Genomic DNA, 19,069 nt, shown 5'->3' on the forward strand with positions numbered 1-19,069 from the left:
TTTTATTACAAGAATTTTTAATGTAGTTTAACATACAGTGTCATATAAAATCAGGCTGCATTTTCTTAAATAATGAATTGTGATTACAAAAACGCTAATAGACTAACAATAATAGCTAAAACACCGCATAAAGTTTTGGTCAAGAAGTCAGCATAACTCAAATACTAAAATGTAATTATTTGCATGGTTCAGACATTAAAATTCATTCCCACAAAAACAATGATTAATGAACAGATTGGACAGATCTTTTACACTCCTACAAATTTAAATCCCATTGTCACTAAATGAATATGTTGGGCATTAGTTGGTTAGTACTGTAATGTGATAGCCTAAAAAGCCACCTGCCGCATCCAAACCCGATGCGCATTTGTCTGTCCCTAAGACAAGTTAGTGAAAATGTGATTATCCGGTCACTTTGGGCGCCTGTAACATTGAATCTGAGCGGTTAGCAGCTTCCAGAGCCCGGACACTTTATCTGAAGTAGCCCATGGCCTTCCCGTGTCAGGTCATTTAATGTGGCACTGGCTACGAGGAACAAATAAGGCCACGTAATGCCATGCTCAATAGGTGCTGGTGATTCACTGCCAATGTTCAATTAGGCTGCTGTCCTTTTATTTTAAAAAGAGATGTGGTGGGTTTCATGTGCGTAATTACGCACCGGTAAAATGATAACTCTTGAAGCTTTATAATTTGTATTCTGTTTTAATTATCTCAAAGTACTACCGTCTTTAATAAAAGCTGGTGAAATGCATGATTAAGTAAATGTTTTCAAGTGATTTTACAACTACACCAAACCAACATGAATGTGACTACTCTGCATTTGGTTATAAGGTGTCAAAATTTAAGGCTTTAAATCCGACGCATTATGAATATTGGAAAAAAAAAAAAAAAAAACAACACTTCATCATTTTTGGTTTCAGGTTTAAAATCCAACATTTGTAAACAGCTGAACATTAGACGCCACAGTGCAGCCGAATCTCAAAGAACGAATAAAAATAACTCGGCATTTGATTATAAGGCGTGGAAGATGTGAAGGATAAAAGGAATATAAATGGAGACTGACAATTCTTCCTTTTGTTCTCCTCTTCATAATATACCCATGATAAATAGTCTTCAGGTTATAAAGCACTTCCTAATATCTTTCAACCCCGTTCCCGTGTGAACTTATTATCCCCGTATATTCCACATGTGCCAAATGACACAAACAGAAGACGTGACACAGACAGCAAGAGGACAAATGATGCGCACTAGGAAAGATGAGTTGTGTCTAGCATGAGAAGTGGTAATGGGCAGAAGCATCATTTCATCCGAACCTAAAAGGTGTGTAAAAAGTTTGTCACCAAAACGTATCCCCCCGTTAAAAGTGCGGAACACTGACAAATGACTGACAAAACACAATTTGGTTGAAATTATAAAATATTAGATGTCGTCTCCAAAGAGCCTAAAAAGAGTATTGATCTTCAGTCGTCCCTGGTGTGATTTTTTATTTATTTATTTTTACATATGCCCCTATAAATTTCCATGAAGCTGTCGTTTGCTCCTTGCCCTCATTCTCCATTACAATGATAAAAAACGACAACATCAAATACTGACTCACTCATAAGGCTTGAAGATGCTATATATATATATAAGCTGACGCCCGTGGTTATGGGAAATCTTGGTTATTGTGCCAAATCGTGAGCCTATCCCCATTAACATTCAATCAGTCATTCTGGTGCCAGCCAATGAAAGGTGGAGAGGGATGGAGGAGGACGGAGCTGCTAGACGGAGCTTTTTGACGCGCTGAGAGGAGGACAGAGCGTCACATCTCTCCAAACGCCCATCAAACTTTCACCACAGCCTGTGGAGAGGACCCAGTTCTCTGAAAGAGGCCTGCTAGAGACAACAAGGATGATGGAGTCACTACTGGCGATCACTTCTGGTATAGTTTAACGCTGCTGCGAATTTCCCTGAAAACGTCTTGTTCAGTTTTTTCGTCCTTCTTGCGACAGAGCGACGGGGATGGAGCAAGCACCCAGCGCGCCGAGCCCTCCTCCCAAACCGGCCCATCACGAGCCCATCAGCTTCGGGATCGATCAGATCTTGGGAGCCGGTACAGAGCCGGAAAACGGGCGCACGGCTGGGAGACAAATTGGATCAGATTTAAGCAGCGGGGACGGCTATTACAGTTTAGGAAGCCCGACCGGAGCCAGCGCGCCCTCATACACCGCGCTGTCTATCTCCCTCTCCGGTATAATGCCTCCGGTGGAGGCTTCAGGTTCATACGGCGAGAGCAGGAGTCTGGCCAGCCGAGTGATTCGAGTCCCGGCACACAGACCCATGACAGCTCCGGGACCCCCGGCCCCAGTCCAGGGCGCTGTTCCTGGGTTTGGAGGGCTTTGCTTCCCCTGGATAGGCAACAGATTCGCCAAGGACAGAATATCAGGTAGGCTATGCCAGCTGTTAGACTTAATGGGTTCGCCTCATTAATATTTGATTATGTTTCAAAACGCTAGTAACTGCTGCTGAACCATTAAAACAAACAAACACCTGTGCCAAATATTTGTAAAGGCCTTATACAGCCAACGGAACTGTTTTCACCTTAATTATTTAAATGGTTTAAGAGAGGAAAACATACAACAGGATACAAATGTTTGTTTGTTTTTTTAAATTATGGAGTGTAGGCCACTACATTTATAGATTATTAAAACGCATTGTGTCTGCTTTAGTTACCGAGTTCACTCGTATTTTTATAAGTTGAATATTTAACTTCTACATCATATAGATAAACAAGACAAAAGTAATAATGTACAATTGCACAGCTACTTTCATAAGGCTTTGTTTTTTTAATTCTCAAACAGCAATATTGGGGTCTGTCATCATTTACTGTTGTGGTGAAAATGAACTAAAATATTAATAATAGGCTATGCTGAAGAGAAGAATAAGATCACCAAATAATTGACATCATAAATTATAGACAAAAAGTAAAAAAAAAAAAAACTTTCTGAAATAATAAAGGGTGTAGTATTTAACAACAAGGTAGCCTAAATATTAATTGAAGATTATGCAAATTAAAGTTGGTATAAAACATTTTGTCACACAGCCAGCCATACGATTAACTAAATATTAAGAGGAACATTTACTAGCAAAGGCCTAAATAGCCTACATTAAAGAAAAGATAAAGAGGCCGCTGTCTCTGTAATTAGTGCGCAGGTCATCTGTTAAAGCCCAAACAACTTTAAATGAGTATGAGTATTTATTTATATCTTATAATTGCATTGTTTTCCAATAATTTGGCCAGACTCATCTTTCACAATCATTTTCATTTCACACAAGGCTTACACAGTCTAAATAGGGAATTGTTGTCAGACAGGGCGGGTATATGTGATATATGGGCTTGAATTTCCATACAGAGTGGGGAGTGAATTAGTCGGTTTGGTGCTGTAGCAATAAAATCTCATCTTTTACTCACCGGTGTCTCTCTCTGTTCCCCGCAGCGGCTCTCGTGCCGTTCGCCGTTACGCGGCGGATAGGACACCCGTACCAGAACCGGACTCCTCCCAAACGGAAAAAGCCCCGCACGTCCTTCTCCAGAGTTCAGATCTGCGAGCTGGAGAAGCGCTTCCACCGGCAGAAGTACCTGGCCAGCGCCGAGCGGGCAGCCCTGGCCAAGAGTCTGAAGATGACAGACGCACAGGTCAAAACCTGGTTCCAGAACCGCAGGACCAAGTGGAGGTTGGTATGAAATTTCATCTTCAAGTTACCTGTACTAATATCTGAAAGCGCATTTCATCACACTTCACTCGTAGAAAACTCGGCTACTACAGCCTTCTTCAAGGAGGAGTTCAAAAATCAAACTTTCGCCATTTAGCAGATGACCCCATGCGCAATTTCCTGTGAATTGACCACATCGACACGGAACAAAAAAACGAAAAAAGATTTCAGCTTTTATAAAATTTTATAGGCATTTTTTTCCTCTTCTTGTTCCTCTTCTTCTTCAATTTATACAATATTAAATAGTCATGGTATAAAATATATTAGATATAGCCTATATTTATACATATTACATAATAAATCCACAAAATGTAGATTTTATCAATTATTACATGGAGTCAAAGAGATTTTATTTTTATTTTTCATGCTTGAAACAAATCTTCTCATCATTGCATTGCCCTAGACATAATTTTATTTTAATTCTTATAACTCACCACTGTCGCTTTATGCAGCTTATGGGAATTTTCACACTTCTTCTTTAACCTTACATAACTCTTTTTATTTATCTATCTATTTATTTGTTAAGATTTTGTTTTTTACTCGTGTCTTCTTTCAGGAGACAGACAGCCGAGGAGAGGGAGGCGGAGCGTCAGCAGGCCAATCGCCTCATCCTGCAGCTTCAGCAGTCCGCCCTCCAGAAGTCCCTCAGCGAATCAGCAGTGTCGGATCCACTGTGCGCCCATAACTCCTCCCTGTACGCCCTGCAGAACCTCCAACCCTGGGCGGAGGAAAGGGAATAGAGACCAACACCACGCTGTAATCAATAAGCGTCATCGATTATCCCTGGGAGGATAAATAAATTCAACTAGCCTACATGAGGACAGTGGGACTTACTTTGATTCATGCAATGGAGAAAAAAATGTTGGACCAGTAAAACTGAAGAATGGGTCACAGCCAATTTGAGTGGATGGTTGTGAGAATGGACCTGAAATGATGGTGAGTGAAGCCTCTCTTGAAGCAGAAACAGAACTTGCTTGGAATAAATCTTGCGACTCTGTACTTGGGAACAGTGAGACTTTTTCAAATCCAAAAAGGACACAGAACTTGTCATTAAAATTTCTTGTCACCCTGTTGATTGTCTTTGTCATGCATCTTATTCTTTTTATTAGAATAAGACCAAGAAAGACAACTAACCTATAAAACTGAAGGAGGCAATTAATTCTCCACAGTGAGACACAATATGATGGAGTGTTTTTTCTGAAGGTCTTCTCTCAATGCAACCATCTCCTAAACAACAAGCTGACTTTCCTACACTTTGACAGGGTTGGCAGACAAAAAAAAGGCAAGGCCTTCACTCCACCTATACAATAGAGAACTTGCATAGAAATGTGTCATTGAATTTCAAATAAATATCCTGCTCTATTTTTATCAAAATGCACAGAAAGAAAGGTCACAAAAAGAATTCATTCACAAAAAGAATTAAGAAAAACAATTTGTTCCGGTGCTTAAACTTTCTTCCGCTCTCATTTATAAATGTAAACCCTCCAACTCCAATCACCTGTATATACACAGGTGTGGTGCACCACCTTAGCCCAAGAAAATGATGCCTAAAATGTTAACGTTAAGGGGAAAATGCTTTTGGGAGCGGTAATAAAAGGAAAATAGATGTCAGGATTACAGGGGAGAGAAGTGAAGAAAATATGAAAGAGGCTGTAAGTTGGGTAATAAAAGGAGTGATGCATGTTTAGTGATGGTGGTGACGGTTTTTTTCATATGCACATTATCATGCTTTATTTGTGGGCCGCGTCCTTCGGGATGGAGGCACAAATGTACAACTCTTTTTGTACTTTCATTGTATATGTGTAAATAACAGTATAAACCATTCTTGTGACCCTTTTTTTGGCTTGTGCTTTTTATGGTGCATCATTTTTAAAAAAAAGAAGATTTTAAGGTTTTAATACACAATAATTATAAAAAAAAGTTATGGAGCGACAAGGTTATAAAAAAATAGACATGAATTAAGTTTGTTTCTTGAAAAGTTTATTGATAAATATAATGATTTTATACAGTATTTCAATACACACATGATTTCATTCTGACAGGTTTGAGCTGTCTATCTGTTTGTCTTCCTGTCTGTCAGTCTGTCTGGAAGAATGTCTGGGTACATTTGAGATGAGCCGCAACACAGCTCAGCAAGGAGTTTTATTACACTACTGGTAGCACAGTGAGTGGGCATGACAGCAAATCATTTATAAATCTGTATTTTTGTCCTGCTCAATCTTCAAAATGATGGCTCTTGTTAGAAACATGGCTTCCATTCCTTCAGAATCAGTGAAAAGGTCTCTCTCGTCTTCTGCCTTATTCTCGCCTCTTATGTCTCAGTCTATTCTTTCCCCACAGTCCTTCCTTCTAGCTCTCCCCTCTTTTGTCTCTCCCTCACAGTGAAAGGTTAGTCGCTCTGAGTCAACATTTTTAAAAACAGACAGAACTGACGACGAAACTCTCCTCTCTAGCAGGAACATTGTCAGCTCAGCCAGACTGAGCCACAAGATAAAGCTACATGCTCGAATCATGACACTCATTATTTTAAATCAGGAAAACAGAAACTTTGCATGAGGATAACACTCACACACACACGCACACACAAACATATGCATGTCCCTGTATCACTCTGCATCTGTTTGCCAGTAAACCTCTAAATGGACTTTTAATGAATGGCAGGTAGATTAATTACAGCTATATCCAATCAGAGAGACAGACAGGCAGAATCAGAAACATCCAGACGGACACAAATGATTCCATACAGTGAGAAGAAGCCACAGATACAACAGTTAAATATCTACAGTGGAGTCGTTACGACACTGAAACACTGACTGACACCACTGGATCACACGGTAGGAGTAAAGAGGGCTTTTGTCACGAGACGTAGGAGGTCAAATTCAGCTCTGCAAACCTTTACAGGCCTGTGCCTGAATTTACTCTGTAAACACATGTGATGGCTCTGTCAGATGCTACACCCAGACCACGGCTTCCCATATGTATACACTTAGCAAGAGTATATGGCCACCAAGTTTTTTTTGTTGTTTTCTTTTTAAATGGTACATATACGTCAAATATGCCGTAGGCCTCTGTCTTGCATGCTTCACAATATTGCTCACATTTGTTGTATTGACACAGAAATTCAAGATGAAAAAAAGCCTTATTTAAGCTTCAGATGCACCGAGTATGCATCTTGGTTGATCTCACTGCTAAGGTGCTTTTAGGAATTCCAGTCCTGCTTGATAATGTGGTTCATCTGACATATTTCAGGGAAAGTATTAGAGAATCAGTATTTACACACTCTCTAAAGTGACAGCAACAAACAAGGGTGATGGAGACAAGGTAAATGGTCAAATGAAGGGTTTAAGTCTTAAAGACATTTTTCCAAAACCAGTGATGGTTTGTGGCCATGGATTTTGTTACAGCAAGATGGCCCTCCATGAAGTTCTGTGGAAATAGTCCCACATAGAGTGACAAGATCCTTGTTTTCAATAGCAAGCTATGCTGTTACTTTTCTCTTGGACATTCAACTCTCCTTCCCTTTCTTCTTTTCTCGCTCTGTGCTTTTGTCTATTGCACTTTCTCCCACTTCTTTGTTGTCTAGATGACATTTTCAAAGAGCTGCAGGGACCTCATGATGTTTTCATCCTGTGAAAGATGGAAGATGAAAAAATTAAGAAGCTGACAGTGAGGAGAAAGTCATCCAGTAATCACCTTTTAATTCAGTTTACTGGCCACTAGGGGGCAGTGAAAGCCTGTAAAATGTCAGTGAGCAATCTCACTGCAGACACACACAATGATATAGAAAGCAAAGACCATAATTAATAGACAGTATAGTGAGACATGTAAAGGGAGAGAAAACAATGCTTTTTGTATATAGTAAGTAAATTTGCTTAATTTTTTGTGCAAAAAGCTAGTGCAGACATTTTGACTTGTCACAATCGGAAAAGCACAGCTTTTACTGATAATGGCTCTGTTAACTCAATCCAATTTTATTTATATAGCTCAAAATCATAACAGAGGTTATCTCAGGGCACATTTCATTAAGAGCAGGTCTAGACCTTTGCCTTATATTACTTACAGAGACCCACAATTGCTGTGACAGAGTGACAGTGAGCCAGCACGCACAATACCCTTAAACTGAAGCAGCTTAATGGAATTCAGCCCTCTACTGCAAAGTTAAAGGGGTCTCAGAATTATAGAGAGAAGAAAATAAAGAGAGTACCTCTTGACACGAAAAGATGAATTCATCAAGAGTGACCACACCGTCTCTGTTTTTGTCCATTTTCTGTATAAAGCAAAGCACACGCTGTCAGGCTGTCTACCCAAGGTCAGGGGAGATATTAGCATGCCACCCAAAGATACAAATGCAGTGTGTATATAAATAGACATCCAACTAAAATCCAGTGGTGGAATGTAAGTACATTTACTGTACTAGATAGTTACTTTTCAGGTTACAAATGTCATATCCTGTCCAGTGAAAACAAACAATGTATCTCCAAATTTGGTGAACAAACATTTTTCTGATGAACTGAAGGATTAACCTCCTTGAATTAGCTGGAAAATGCATCGTCACAAATCTGAAAACAGGTCTGTATTTCTGTGCTCATGAAATGTGGACTTCTTAGAGCAGGCGGCCGATACATAATGCCGATATCAAAATAAAGAATATATATGTATTATTCAATTATTAATTGTAATTGTTTTAGCTGTGATTTGCTGTCATTAAGGATGATATATTGGCCTCATGAGTGCAGGTATCGGCCGATTCTGATTATCTCAAAATGCCAGATATTGGCCTGATTAATCTATCACTGTTAAAGTAGCTAAACTTTCCACAACCATAAACAAATACAGAAGTAAAATGTAACATACACATTAGCGCAGCAGTAATATTAATCCATCATATATGATAATTAAACACTGACAGGGACCATTTTACTGCACAATGAGTATTTTTACTTTTCATACTATAATAAATAATGTTTGCTTACAATACTTACATACTTTTACTTAAATAAGGTTTGAAAGCAGGACTTTTACATGTATTTTCACAGTGGCATTAGTACTTTTACATAAGTAAAGGATCTGGGCCCGTATTTATCAAGCTTCTCAGAATTACTCATAAGAACACTGCTAAGAACTGACTTAAGAGTGAAAAGAATTCTTGGCTCAAAGCTGTGTTTAAAAGTTAGTTATCAAGCATCATAGTCCTAATTTTAGTGAAGTAAATCTTAAGTGTCAGTCTTAGTGCTGATTTACGACACTTTGCTGTGCCGCAAACAGGATTTTGGAAGACATTGTAGCCAAGGACCGATCACTGAATAGATTTCCTTATTTAAGAATATTCTCAGATAAATTCACATTGAATGGTGAAATTCTTAAGTGGAGTTTATATTCAACACACATTTAAAAATAAAGAATTTTCAAGATAATACATTATGATATAGGCCTACACATTAAGAAATGAAAGATAAAAAAGTTTATCTTTATATGAGCGCCATCAATGCGCCTACTACTCCTGTATTGCCGGCTTTTTGCATGAACTGTGCTTGCTTCTTTCGGATTACGGGGTTGTTGTTGGGAAGTCGATGAAACGCGTGACAGTGTGTGGAGCTGTAAGTGCTATAATTGTTTCCATGACTATTCGGCTTATTGATGGTTGTGATGGCCACAATCATCAGCATTGCTGCATTTGTCCTGTGGCAAATAAATGAAGCATCATCTCCTTCAGTTTAACTGAAAACGCATGACTCTGTGAAGTCAGTGGTGAGATGATGTCCCTCACCAACTCATTGACAAAGTTTATGCCTGCGCTGTCCGACCCCGTCTTATTAACTGTGCGTCAAATAATTCAGAAACATTCTTCCTCTCCTGAAAGATGCATGTCTCTGTCTCCACAGTGCCATCACAAGCCCCTACTGGCAGCTCCTAATCACTTGAGAGACCTCTCAAGCTGTCTTAAATAACTGGGAAAATAAGAGTGATTCTTAGCTTTGAGAAATTTGATAACTTGCTTTTATTCTTAAGTTTAAAAGTAGGAGTAAATTTCATGAATTCTCAGCACTTAAGACTAAAATGGCACTTTGAGAAGCTTGATAAATACCGGCCCTGAATGCTTCTTCCACCACTGCTAAAATCAGCCGCCTATTCTGTGAGCTCACAGTCATCATGTCATTTTGGCAGCTTCTTTGTTACCAGGCGCTCTTTGCTGTGGTGTCACTGCACTTGTCAGATCACCAGCCACTACTCACTGTGTCCAGCATTGAGAGGTCTTATTTAATTTAGAAAGTTTAGTTTGTTTTCACTCTTTTATTTGCTCTTAAGCCATGGCTATCGCTGCTCTAACCACACAGCTTTTCTTGTGCTTCCAGGAAATGTAAAGCATGCGTTAGATTGATGCATCCTTGTTTGGTTAATCATCAATATTTGTGTTGTTGTTATCAGACTTAAATAAAGGACTTAGGTGTTGTTACCTGAAAGAAGGCTTCCACATGTTGTTTGGGTGCGTCAGTTTTCAAGACAGGGTAAGTGTACTTCCCCATCATGTCATATATCGCTCTGACAATGTCTGTCATCTCCTATGAAACACAAAAGTACACACACACACACAAACATGAGACGTGTGAGAGTGTGAGAGTCACATAAAAATACTAACTCAGTGTACATATAACCACAATTTGAAAATCAATGAAGGTTAGTCATGCACAAACACACACACACACACACACACACACACACTCTTTGTTGATGTATCCATCTCTGTTGATATCGTAAAGGTTAAAGGTCCACTGCAGCTTCTCAGTGACGGAGCCCCTCAGCAGGATGGACAGAGCTGTTACAAAGTCCTGATGGAGAGAAAAGGGACAGAATGAAAAACTTAAAAATGAGTTTGGAGATAAAAACAAGAATATTATTTGAATAAGAACTTTCCAAAACCCAAGTTAGTGTGCAAAAACCCAGCAAACGAGCAAACCTCAAACTTTATGGAGCCGGTATGTGCTGAGTCAAATGCGTTGAACAGGAAGTGTGCGTAGGTGCTGGCATCTGCAAGAGAAGAAGAAAAGGCTTGTCAATACACTGGGGAGAAACAACACGAAGACAAAAACAGGTATTGATGCAAACAGTACAACACACACTCTCTCTTTACCTCCATGAGGAAAGAACTGAGAGTATATTTGCTTGAAGGTTTCCTCATTTACGATGCCACTTGGACACTCCTGGAAAGAGAGAGGGAGACAGAAAGGGAGGGTGAGGACATGGGAGATATAAGCTGTAGTAACAACTTGAGGGACGGGTCACATAGAAGTGGACAGGGACAGATGAAAAGAGGGCGATGGGAGACTGGCTACTGGTTAAACCTCTATGTGAGATATAAAAGTAAAATATGCTTTTACCGGTTTGTATAGCATCATTGTCCAATAAAACCGAAAGTACAACAGACTGCAGTTGCATACTCTGACCTTCTGTCCAGGTGTCACTATTGAGTCCAGTTTGAACTTTAATTTAGCCCTTAGTTGGCAAAACCGTGTACCCTGTACCCTGGGTATCCCCTGGGTACAGGGTCTGTTTATTATAATTTAAAAGTATATTTATATAGTAAAACTAAAAAAGAACCATTGCAAACAGGATCTGCGCTGAAATATAACAATCATAGAGTTACAAAACAATGAAAAAACTAAATATATAATATAAAATACAATATAACCACTGAATATTTTTCCTTTCTGGGATACATCAAACCTTTAAAGAAGAGTTTTAAAAAATCTGCTGTAGCTATAGTATAGCAATATAAATATACGTGAGTTAAAATAAATTTTATCTCAGTAAAAAATGACTGATCTGTCCTCTAATCAGTGCCTTTTATTGGAGAGACACACAAAGTGATACTGAAGGATACCTCCTTCTGCACCAGACTGTTAATAATAATCGGTCACAATCTGTGCATGTATGTCTTTGCTTCAAACTCAGTGTCAAAAGCATTATTTAACCAAAAGAGATGTTTGGCACAGTTTTACGCTTTTGTTATCCACCTCGTATTTTTTCAGTTTAGAGGCAGAGATGAAATATTTTACCAGGAGGCCTGATCAATGAATCAATCTATAAACAATCAATCAGCATTTCTTTTAAATGGCATTATTTTTTATTGTTTTAAATTGTTCTTGACTTAATTAAATTGTACATTTAAGTGTGTGCTTGTGTGTGTGTGGGGGGGGGGTCTATGTTCTTTTATTTATTAATTTTAAAGTCTTGTTTGTACATTTGCACCTTTCTGCGAAATTGTAAATATTTTACCTTTGCAATTATTTTTTACCCTGTAAAGCACAATGATGATGGGTGTATGAAATGTGCTATATAAAAAAAGTTGCCTTTTCTTGTCTGTTGCCTTAAGCTGGGTTTACCACACAAGCCAGGATGAGACTGAAGGTTTCCAGCTGTTTAGTAAATCTTTTTTAAATTCACAAATTAATACAAAAATGTTCAAACATAATTCTTGGGTGAAGTATTCATCATTATTTTAAGCTAAACTTGGTTTGCTGGTCTGCGTAAATTCCAGACCACACATTAAAAAAAAATCTGAATCTTGATTCAGCAAGTCTTGACATTAGCACAACACAATGCTTTGTTCCTTTGACTTAATGCACCTGTACAGTCACTTACATTCTTAAAGCCCCGGTAGAGCACTTGGAGTTCTCTTTTGCTGAAGTTGGTTTGAGCTTCTAGCTGGTCAAGGCCCTCTGGTCGATGGCACACCATCGTAATCTCCAAATCATCATCAGTTTTGTCTGAAGAAACACACAAGAAACATAACTTTTACATTACATGCAACAAAAGAGTGTGAAAGTAAAAGAAAAGAACGATAATCCAAGTAATATAGAAAAGAAGGAAGTGGATATACAGTGGATAGAAAAAGTCTACACACCCCTGTTAAAATGCCAGGTTCTTATGATGTAAAATAATGAGACAAAGATAAATAATGTCAGAACTGTTTCCGCCTTTAATGTGACCTATAATGTGAACAATTCAATTGACAAACAAACTGAAATCTTCGAGGGGGAAAAATGAAAAATAAAAACCTTACAATAACCTGGTTGCATAAGTGTGCACACCCTATTATAACTGGGGATGTGGCTGTGTTCAGAATTAACCAATCACATTCAAACTCAGGTTAACTAGAAGTCATTACACACCTGCCATCATTTAAAGTGACTCTGATTAATCACAAATAAAGCTCAGCTGTTCTAGTAGGATTTTCCACAAGGTATGTTTGGTGCAAAAACAACGCTGCACATCACCCAAGGAACACCATACCCACAGTGAAGCATCTGACAGATTTGGAGCACTTTTCCAAAGAAGAGTGGGCAAATATTGCCACGTCAAGATGAGCCATGCTAATAGACTCCTACCCAAAAAGTGCTGTAATAAAATCAAAAGGTGCTTCAACAAAGTATTAGTTTAAGGGTATGCACACTTATGCAACCAGGTTATTTGAGGGTTTTTATTTTTCATTTTTCCCCCCTCAAAGATTTCAATTTGTTTTTCAAATGAATTGTTCACATTATAGGTCACATTAAAGGTGGAAAAAGTTCTGACATGATTTATCTTTGTCTGATTATTTTAGATCATAAGAACCTGGCATTTTAATAGGGGTGTGTAGACTTTTTCTATCCACTGTATGTGAAGGGAAATACTTGTGTCAAGTTTGAAATATTTCCTATTTATTCTATTGGGAAAGGCAGAAATAATAAAAGTATTTTTTAAACTTTTTTTTTAAAAGAGAAGGAGAGGAGGTGCTGAGAGATAGAGGTCAGTCTAACAGCTCCATGTTCTTCCTCTCACTGGCCCTGTGATTAACAACTCATTACTCTCCTTGCTGGAGGGCAGGTGAGAGAGGACAAACCACTGACTCTGAAACAACACACACACACACACACACACATATAGGTGAACATGAGTGTAAAAGCACGACACACCCCTCCCCTCTCTTTATCACAGACACTCATCTACACATTTGCACAAGTGTGCACCAACTCCCTGAAGCAACCTACAATGTCATAATTATGCACACACTGTGCATAATTTAATAGAAATAGTAATAAAAATTCTGAATATGATAAAGTGTTCATAATATGTAGTAGTTAAAAAAATAAAAAACTACTGGTGCTTAAGTAATAAGATGGTACGTTTTATGAAAGCCGTTTCAGAATAATGTCTGTGTGACTGTTCATCACTGACCGGCCTTAACCTGGCAAACCCAGGTGGAGCATATAACCTAAAGTTATAATATTCCTGTATCATTATAGTTAAAAATCAGAGTGATGGATAGGTGCATTGGAGGACAGGACTCTATGGCAGATACACATTTAGACATTAGTGTGTTAGGATTGCAGGACTGCATGGCAATCAAGTACAAATTCCTCAGTCTTTAAATGCGAAGTGTGGTCATCACAACAGTCCTCAAAACCGTCAGTGTCTGATTTACCAGTGCTCACTCCAAAACCAGTAAATTAAGAGAATTTAAACTTACAGTGTGTTTGAATGGACACTGGTACAGTCACAAGGTGTGAGCTAAAGCATTTTTAAGAGCTCCTGCTCTGCTTTAATGAAAGTGTCAATGAGCGCAAAGTTCACACTGTCCTTGGCAATCCAGATTTTGAAACATCAACAGTCCTGAAATAGAAATTCATTATATCAATACCTCTTCGGTTCTGTTCTCTCAGTGAATCATAGCTACCAGGTCGGCGTTTTTACTGTGCCAGGTAAAGACCACTTCATCTCACTGCTAAATTAAACCTCAGTCAACAGTCTAGCCTTTTTAGACTCAGTATCCAGTGTTACCATTTAATAAATCAACAGACTTATTCATATAAATAACTGCACAGAAGTTCTGTCATCATGGTTTAAGAGCAATGTGGGTCTGAATTTAAATGTCAGTTATAATGTTACATCCTCTTGAACCACTGATCTAAACACGCCCCTCAAATGTGGCACTTCACTGTGCTAGTACACTGCAAAACAAAAAGCAACTCATTTTAAACTGTAATAGTCAACATAAAATTCAATAATATGTTATCCACCAAGAGCTTTTAACACTGTGGCCACTAATTTTCCTCATTATGTATGCATTCTTACATTATTGCTTTGTATCACTTCTGTTGAGTTGCTAAGCAGTCTCTCTTTATATAGCTCCTTTTCCTTGCCTCATTCACATACACAAACGCACACACAGCCCCTTAAGGCCATTCATTTCATCACTCAGGCAGTTCAGTATTTCTCAGCATCCCATTAGGGTGGAGGTTCACACTCATGCGCAAGCTGCAATTATTCACACCCAATTGCTATTGGTCTTCAGGTAAAGTCTATTGCGTCCTACTTCATGACACACACACACACACACACACACACACCAAACTATTATAATATATAATATATAACACATACCAGTGAAGTTTGATGCACATGTTCTTGTAAATTAATTCAAAACGCAGACCCTGATGCGATGCTCTTACACTGTACACATAAGATGACATCACACCAGCAACTGCTTCAATTTTTTTGGTTTATATTTTAAGAATATGCACTCCCCTAAGGCTTCACTGCAACTCTATTGTCCATGTTAAAAGCTTGATGGCACCTGCACAGTCACCGTCATGCCCCATGCTTACACTGAAAACTACCACAGCACAGGACATCCTGTCTCAAAGTACGATTAAAAAGTCACACCAATCCCTTTAGCATATATGTCCATGTTTTTTAAACATCTAAGAGGGCTATTAAGTTGCTTTGACATACACAGAATGCATAGAAAAATTACAGTATATTGAAGGTCTGAGGCCATATAAACAAAACTGACCTGACTCAATTAATAACGCAAGTGTGAGTCAGGATCAGTTAGTGTTCAGGTTTTAAATTGGAAAGAACATTTCAGCATGTACAAAGACAAGATATACTGTATAGTGTATATGTATGCAGTTAAAAAACCTATGCAACGTTATGATAAATGTTTAGAAAGTATCAATACACAAGGACATTCATTAACAATTTAAGATTTGTAAATTACAAGCTGGGGCTGGGGCGTAATTATCACTATATTAACTTACTGAGATTTTTCTTTATTAATCTTTGCATTTAGTTTGTTCAGTTTTCTGTAGAGACTGTAGTAACAGTAATGTTTATTGAGTATTTCAGCAGAATTATTATCTGTACACAAACCAATGTAATGTTCAGATGGCCATAGCAGATTTAGAATATCAAAAGCAGCAGAGAAACAAATACACACTACGGCAAACCTAAATCATTTGACTAGTTAATGGCAATAATTCAGAAGTCATAAATACATTACATGCAGTTGAGAGTGCAAATCTCCAGCAATGCTGAACACAACCTCCTTCCAACTTGGGTCGGTGCTGTATTACCCTGATAGTAGTTGTAGTACTGACTCACCCTCTACAGTGATAACTCCCAGTAGGTGCAGCATTTTGACGGCCCCACAACACAGCAGAATGATGGCTATAGTGTGTAAGCTGTTCTCACTCTGCACCTCTCGTTCCATTTTGACTACGTCTTTCTTTCCACTGGCCTCTAGAAGCTTTGTGTCTCCAGCTCTCTTGGTATTGCGTTTTTTTTTTATCTTGAGACTTTCACCACATAGAAATATGCAAGAAAAAACGTATTCTAAACTTGGACTTGCTATAGCTTTTCACCTCATGTAACTCAATTGGCTATTGTTTCTCTTTGCATGTCTCCCTTTCTTTCTCTTATGCAATGAGATCAGCACTCACCTGCTTCTCTCTATCTCTGTTTTTTTATCCCCCTGTCTCTCTACTCCCTGGGGCATCTTCCTCTCTTGTCCCGACCTTCGCTCCATCCCACCAACTCTCTCTCTCTCTCTCTCTCTCTCTCTCTCTCTCTCGGCCCCCCGTTTCAGTGACTTCGGTGTCCTTCACTCTGTGGGAACTGAGCACACAGTAACAATGACAAACCCACCTTCCACTGGATGACCGTATGTTTTTGTTTTGGGACAGTGTGCGTGTGTATGCATGTGTGTGTTCAAGAGCAGATCAGCAATTAACTGGCCCCATTAACAGACATTGTCATCCCCAAACAACAGAAGGCTTCATATACTATAAAGTGACTTTTTTTTTTAACCAAACATGCCTCTGGCCTTTTAATATGCCTATAATGCATAGAGACTGGATATTGTAACGTGTGAGTAGAGGGAGCTACATAACCTGCTACAACCTGTACATACCAGCAGGGTGCAGCAGAAACTAACACAGAGGACACCAGTGTGTGTGAGAGAATCTGATGAAGATGTGTTCTCCCCTTCATTACATGTGTTACTTTGTGTGTGTTATGTGTTAGATTTAGCTGATATGTTTAGTCATATAGTGATACTGCTCAGACAATCAGAACACAATGTCTCCTTTGTCTTTTGTCTCCTCTTTTTGTGCTCCTCTTCCTCTATCTCCTTACAACTCGCTTGTCTTGATTGCATTTCTTATTGCATCCCCTAGGTATCTATCCCACTGATGAAGTGTGCGCTAACAGCTCTTACTAGTATTACTGCTGCTCTTACTAGTATCTATTGTTATTTGTAGATCTCTTACTTTAATGATACTTGTATGTTGTTTCCTCAAAGGTAAGATGTTTTGGATAAAAGCGTCTGCCAAATGAGTAAATGTAAATGTTCTCAAAATATAAAGCATGTACGGAATGGTAAAACACAAATGAAATAAAAATGGAATATTTCACGGTAGTATGCGACCAGCAGGCACACATTTATAGTCTCAACATGAATGTAAAAAGGAGCTGTGATCGCCCAAACGAGCCGAAGTGTAGCCACTGATTGCAGACTGCAGGCGGCTCTGCTTTATCAAGAGGTTTCCCACAGAGTTGTCAGTTGAAGGTTTGCTTTATTTACTGTTCTGTTTACTGTTGCAGCAGTGATGGGTAAAATCACATCTAGTGGTAAGAGTAGCTTTTAATTTAATTTGCCTTTTTACATTTTAAAGATGCTCAGTAGTGTCAACATCACTTGATAAGGATGATTAAGTGTAGACTGTGTTTGTTCAAGTAATCAACCTTCAGCTCTCTCTCTCTCTCTCTCTCTCTCTCTCTCTGTGACCAATCTGCAACATTTCTGTCATGGTATAACGCACAGACATAGGGAATGAGAAAGCTTCCTGCCACAGTTCATTCACACAGAGTATTAAAGGAAACTTGTGACGCATTTTATATTTTCTTAAAGCAGACCTTTCCATAATATCGCAACTGCTTAATGTGGCTTAAATATACATTAATAAATGGATACATACAAAAACCCACATGTGTGCTTCATATATGCCAAACATGTTTCACGTGTTTATCACATAATAATATTACTGTAAAAAAGTATATTAAAAGACAGTTGCAAGAAATAGAAACGTTAAAAACAAAGCAGAGAGAAAGTGTGGATGATTCTCAGTCATCAAGGTCATAGTTACATGTGGAAAACCATTTCATATGTGATTAATTCACATGTTGACATGTGAAAACTTCAATTTTACATAGGAGCAGCAGATACTTAATATTGTGGGTGGCGGTTTGGTTGTCAAGTCATTCCCACTTTTGACCGAGCACTTTGACTTTCCAACAAAAAATATTAATAACAGTCACTTCAAAGTGAAGCTCCACCCACTGGGCCTGTGCCTGTTCAGTAAGCCATCCATGGATATTAGGGTGTGGACTATGTGCTCCTGCTATGCCTGCAAGTCCAGGTGCACAGGAAGCATTCCTTTTTTTCTCATTTTTGAAAATGTGAATAATTTGCACTCACTACAGTATACTGAGGTGCAAGCTTTTGTAAGCAAAGGTCTATTTGCAAGATTCTGATCAAAGAAACCTCTTGTAAAAGCATAAGATTAACACTTACAAGTGCTGTGGCAGTGTACTATTGCAGGTGTGAGATCTAGAAAACGGCATGATCTCTGTTCCAAATCTGAATCTGCAAACTTAGCAGGTTAGGAAAACCTAGATAAACCCAACCTATAAAGCCACCTCGAGAGCTTCATTTCCATCTTTTACACAAGCTGTTATAGACAGTGGAGTTTGACAGTGACTAAAAGCCTGAACCTTTTTCTTACAGAGCTTGTTTGGATTATTAAGCGGTGGCCAGAACTGTCAGAAAAGAAAGACTGTCTGTCACTCTCCCCAGCCAGCACCCTGTCACAAAAATACCTCTTACTCAGTGCACACACACACTTCTTCCAGCCCAGAGACAGGATTTCATATAGCTTCCCTTAAACTACTGCTGGCTCTGGTATTTAATGTTAGCTCTCATTTCTCCCCAACATCT

At 38.7% G+C, this 19,069-nt stretch overlaps 2 protein-coding genes across 4 annotated transcripts in view; one reads left to right on the plus strand and one right to left on the minus strand.

Annotated features, from left to right (window-relative positions):
• Positions 1–954: 954 nt before the first annotated feature.
• On the plus strand, positions 955–5,581 carry LOC119888215 (T-cell leukemia homeobox protein 3-like). Its single transcript, XM_038698687.1, has 3 exons — positions 955–2,425; positions 3,477–3,714; positions 4,310–5,581. Exons 1-3 carry the CDS (start codon positions 2,002–2,004, stop codon positions 4,491–4,493), a joined length of 846 nt encoding a protein of 281 aa, XP_038554615.1. The 5' UTR covers positions 955–2,001; the 3' UTR covers positions 4,494–5,581.
• A 130-nt stretch (positions 5,582–5,711) lies between these two features.
• Positions 5,712–19,069, minus strand: part of LOC119889158 (Kv channel-interacting protein 1) — a 58,914-nt gene continuing 45,556 nt past the window's right edge. For 2 of the 3 annotated variants that reach the window (XM_038700034.1, XM_038700035.1), the window contains exons 2-8: positions 12,394–12,518; positions 10,883–10,952; positions 10,709–10,779; positions 10,475–10,580; positions 10,209–10,315; positions 7,958–8,020; positions 5,712–7,380 (exon numbers count right to left, since the gene is read on the minus strand). In XM_038700034.1, coding sequence (XP_038555962.1) covers positions 7,333–7,380; positions 7,958–8,020; positions 10,209–10,315; positions 10,475–10,580; positions 10,709–10,779; positions 10,883–10,952; positions 12,394–12,518 — 590 coding nt within the window. In that variant the 3' untranslated portion in view covers positions 5,712–7,332. Of the gene's footprint in view, positions 7,381–7,957; positions 8,021–10,208; positions 10,316–10,474; positions 10,581–10,708; positions 10,780–10,882; positions 10,953–12,393; positions 12,519–12,655; positions 12,702–19,069 lie in introns of those variants that run through there. The other variant, XM_038700036.1, reaches the window with a different exon arrangement.

The sequence above is a fragment of the Micropterus salmoides genome, unplaced genomic scaffold (assembly GCF_014851395.1).
Source record: "Micropterus salmoides isolate LMB-PRFRI ecotype aquatic unplaced genomic scaffold, ASM1485139v1 Ms_hic_scaffold_5, whole genome shotgun sequence".
Taxonomy (NCBI): domain Eukaryota; kingdom Metazoa; phylum Chordata; class Actinopteri; order Centrarchiformes; family Centrarchidae; genus Micropterus; species Micropterus salmoides.

What these genes read in the sequence shown, in the direction of transcription:
- LOC119888215 (XM_038698687.1), top strand. Translation starts at nt 2,002, where the DNA reads ATGGAGCAAGCACCCAGCGCGCCGAGCCCTCCTCCCAAACCGGCCCAT. An exon ending in CGCCAAGGACAGAATATCAG is followed by an intron (nt 2,426 to 3,476) that starts GTAGGCTATGCC and finishes TGTTCCCCGCAG; the next exon opens with CGGCTCTCGTGCCGTTCGCC. An exon ending in AACCGCAGGACCAAGTGGAG is followed by an intron (nt 3,715 to 4,309) that starts GTTGGTATGAAA and finishes GTCTTCTTTCAG; the next exon opens with GAGACAGACAGCCGAGGAGA.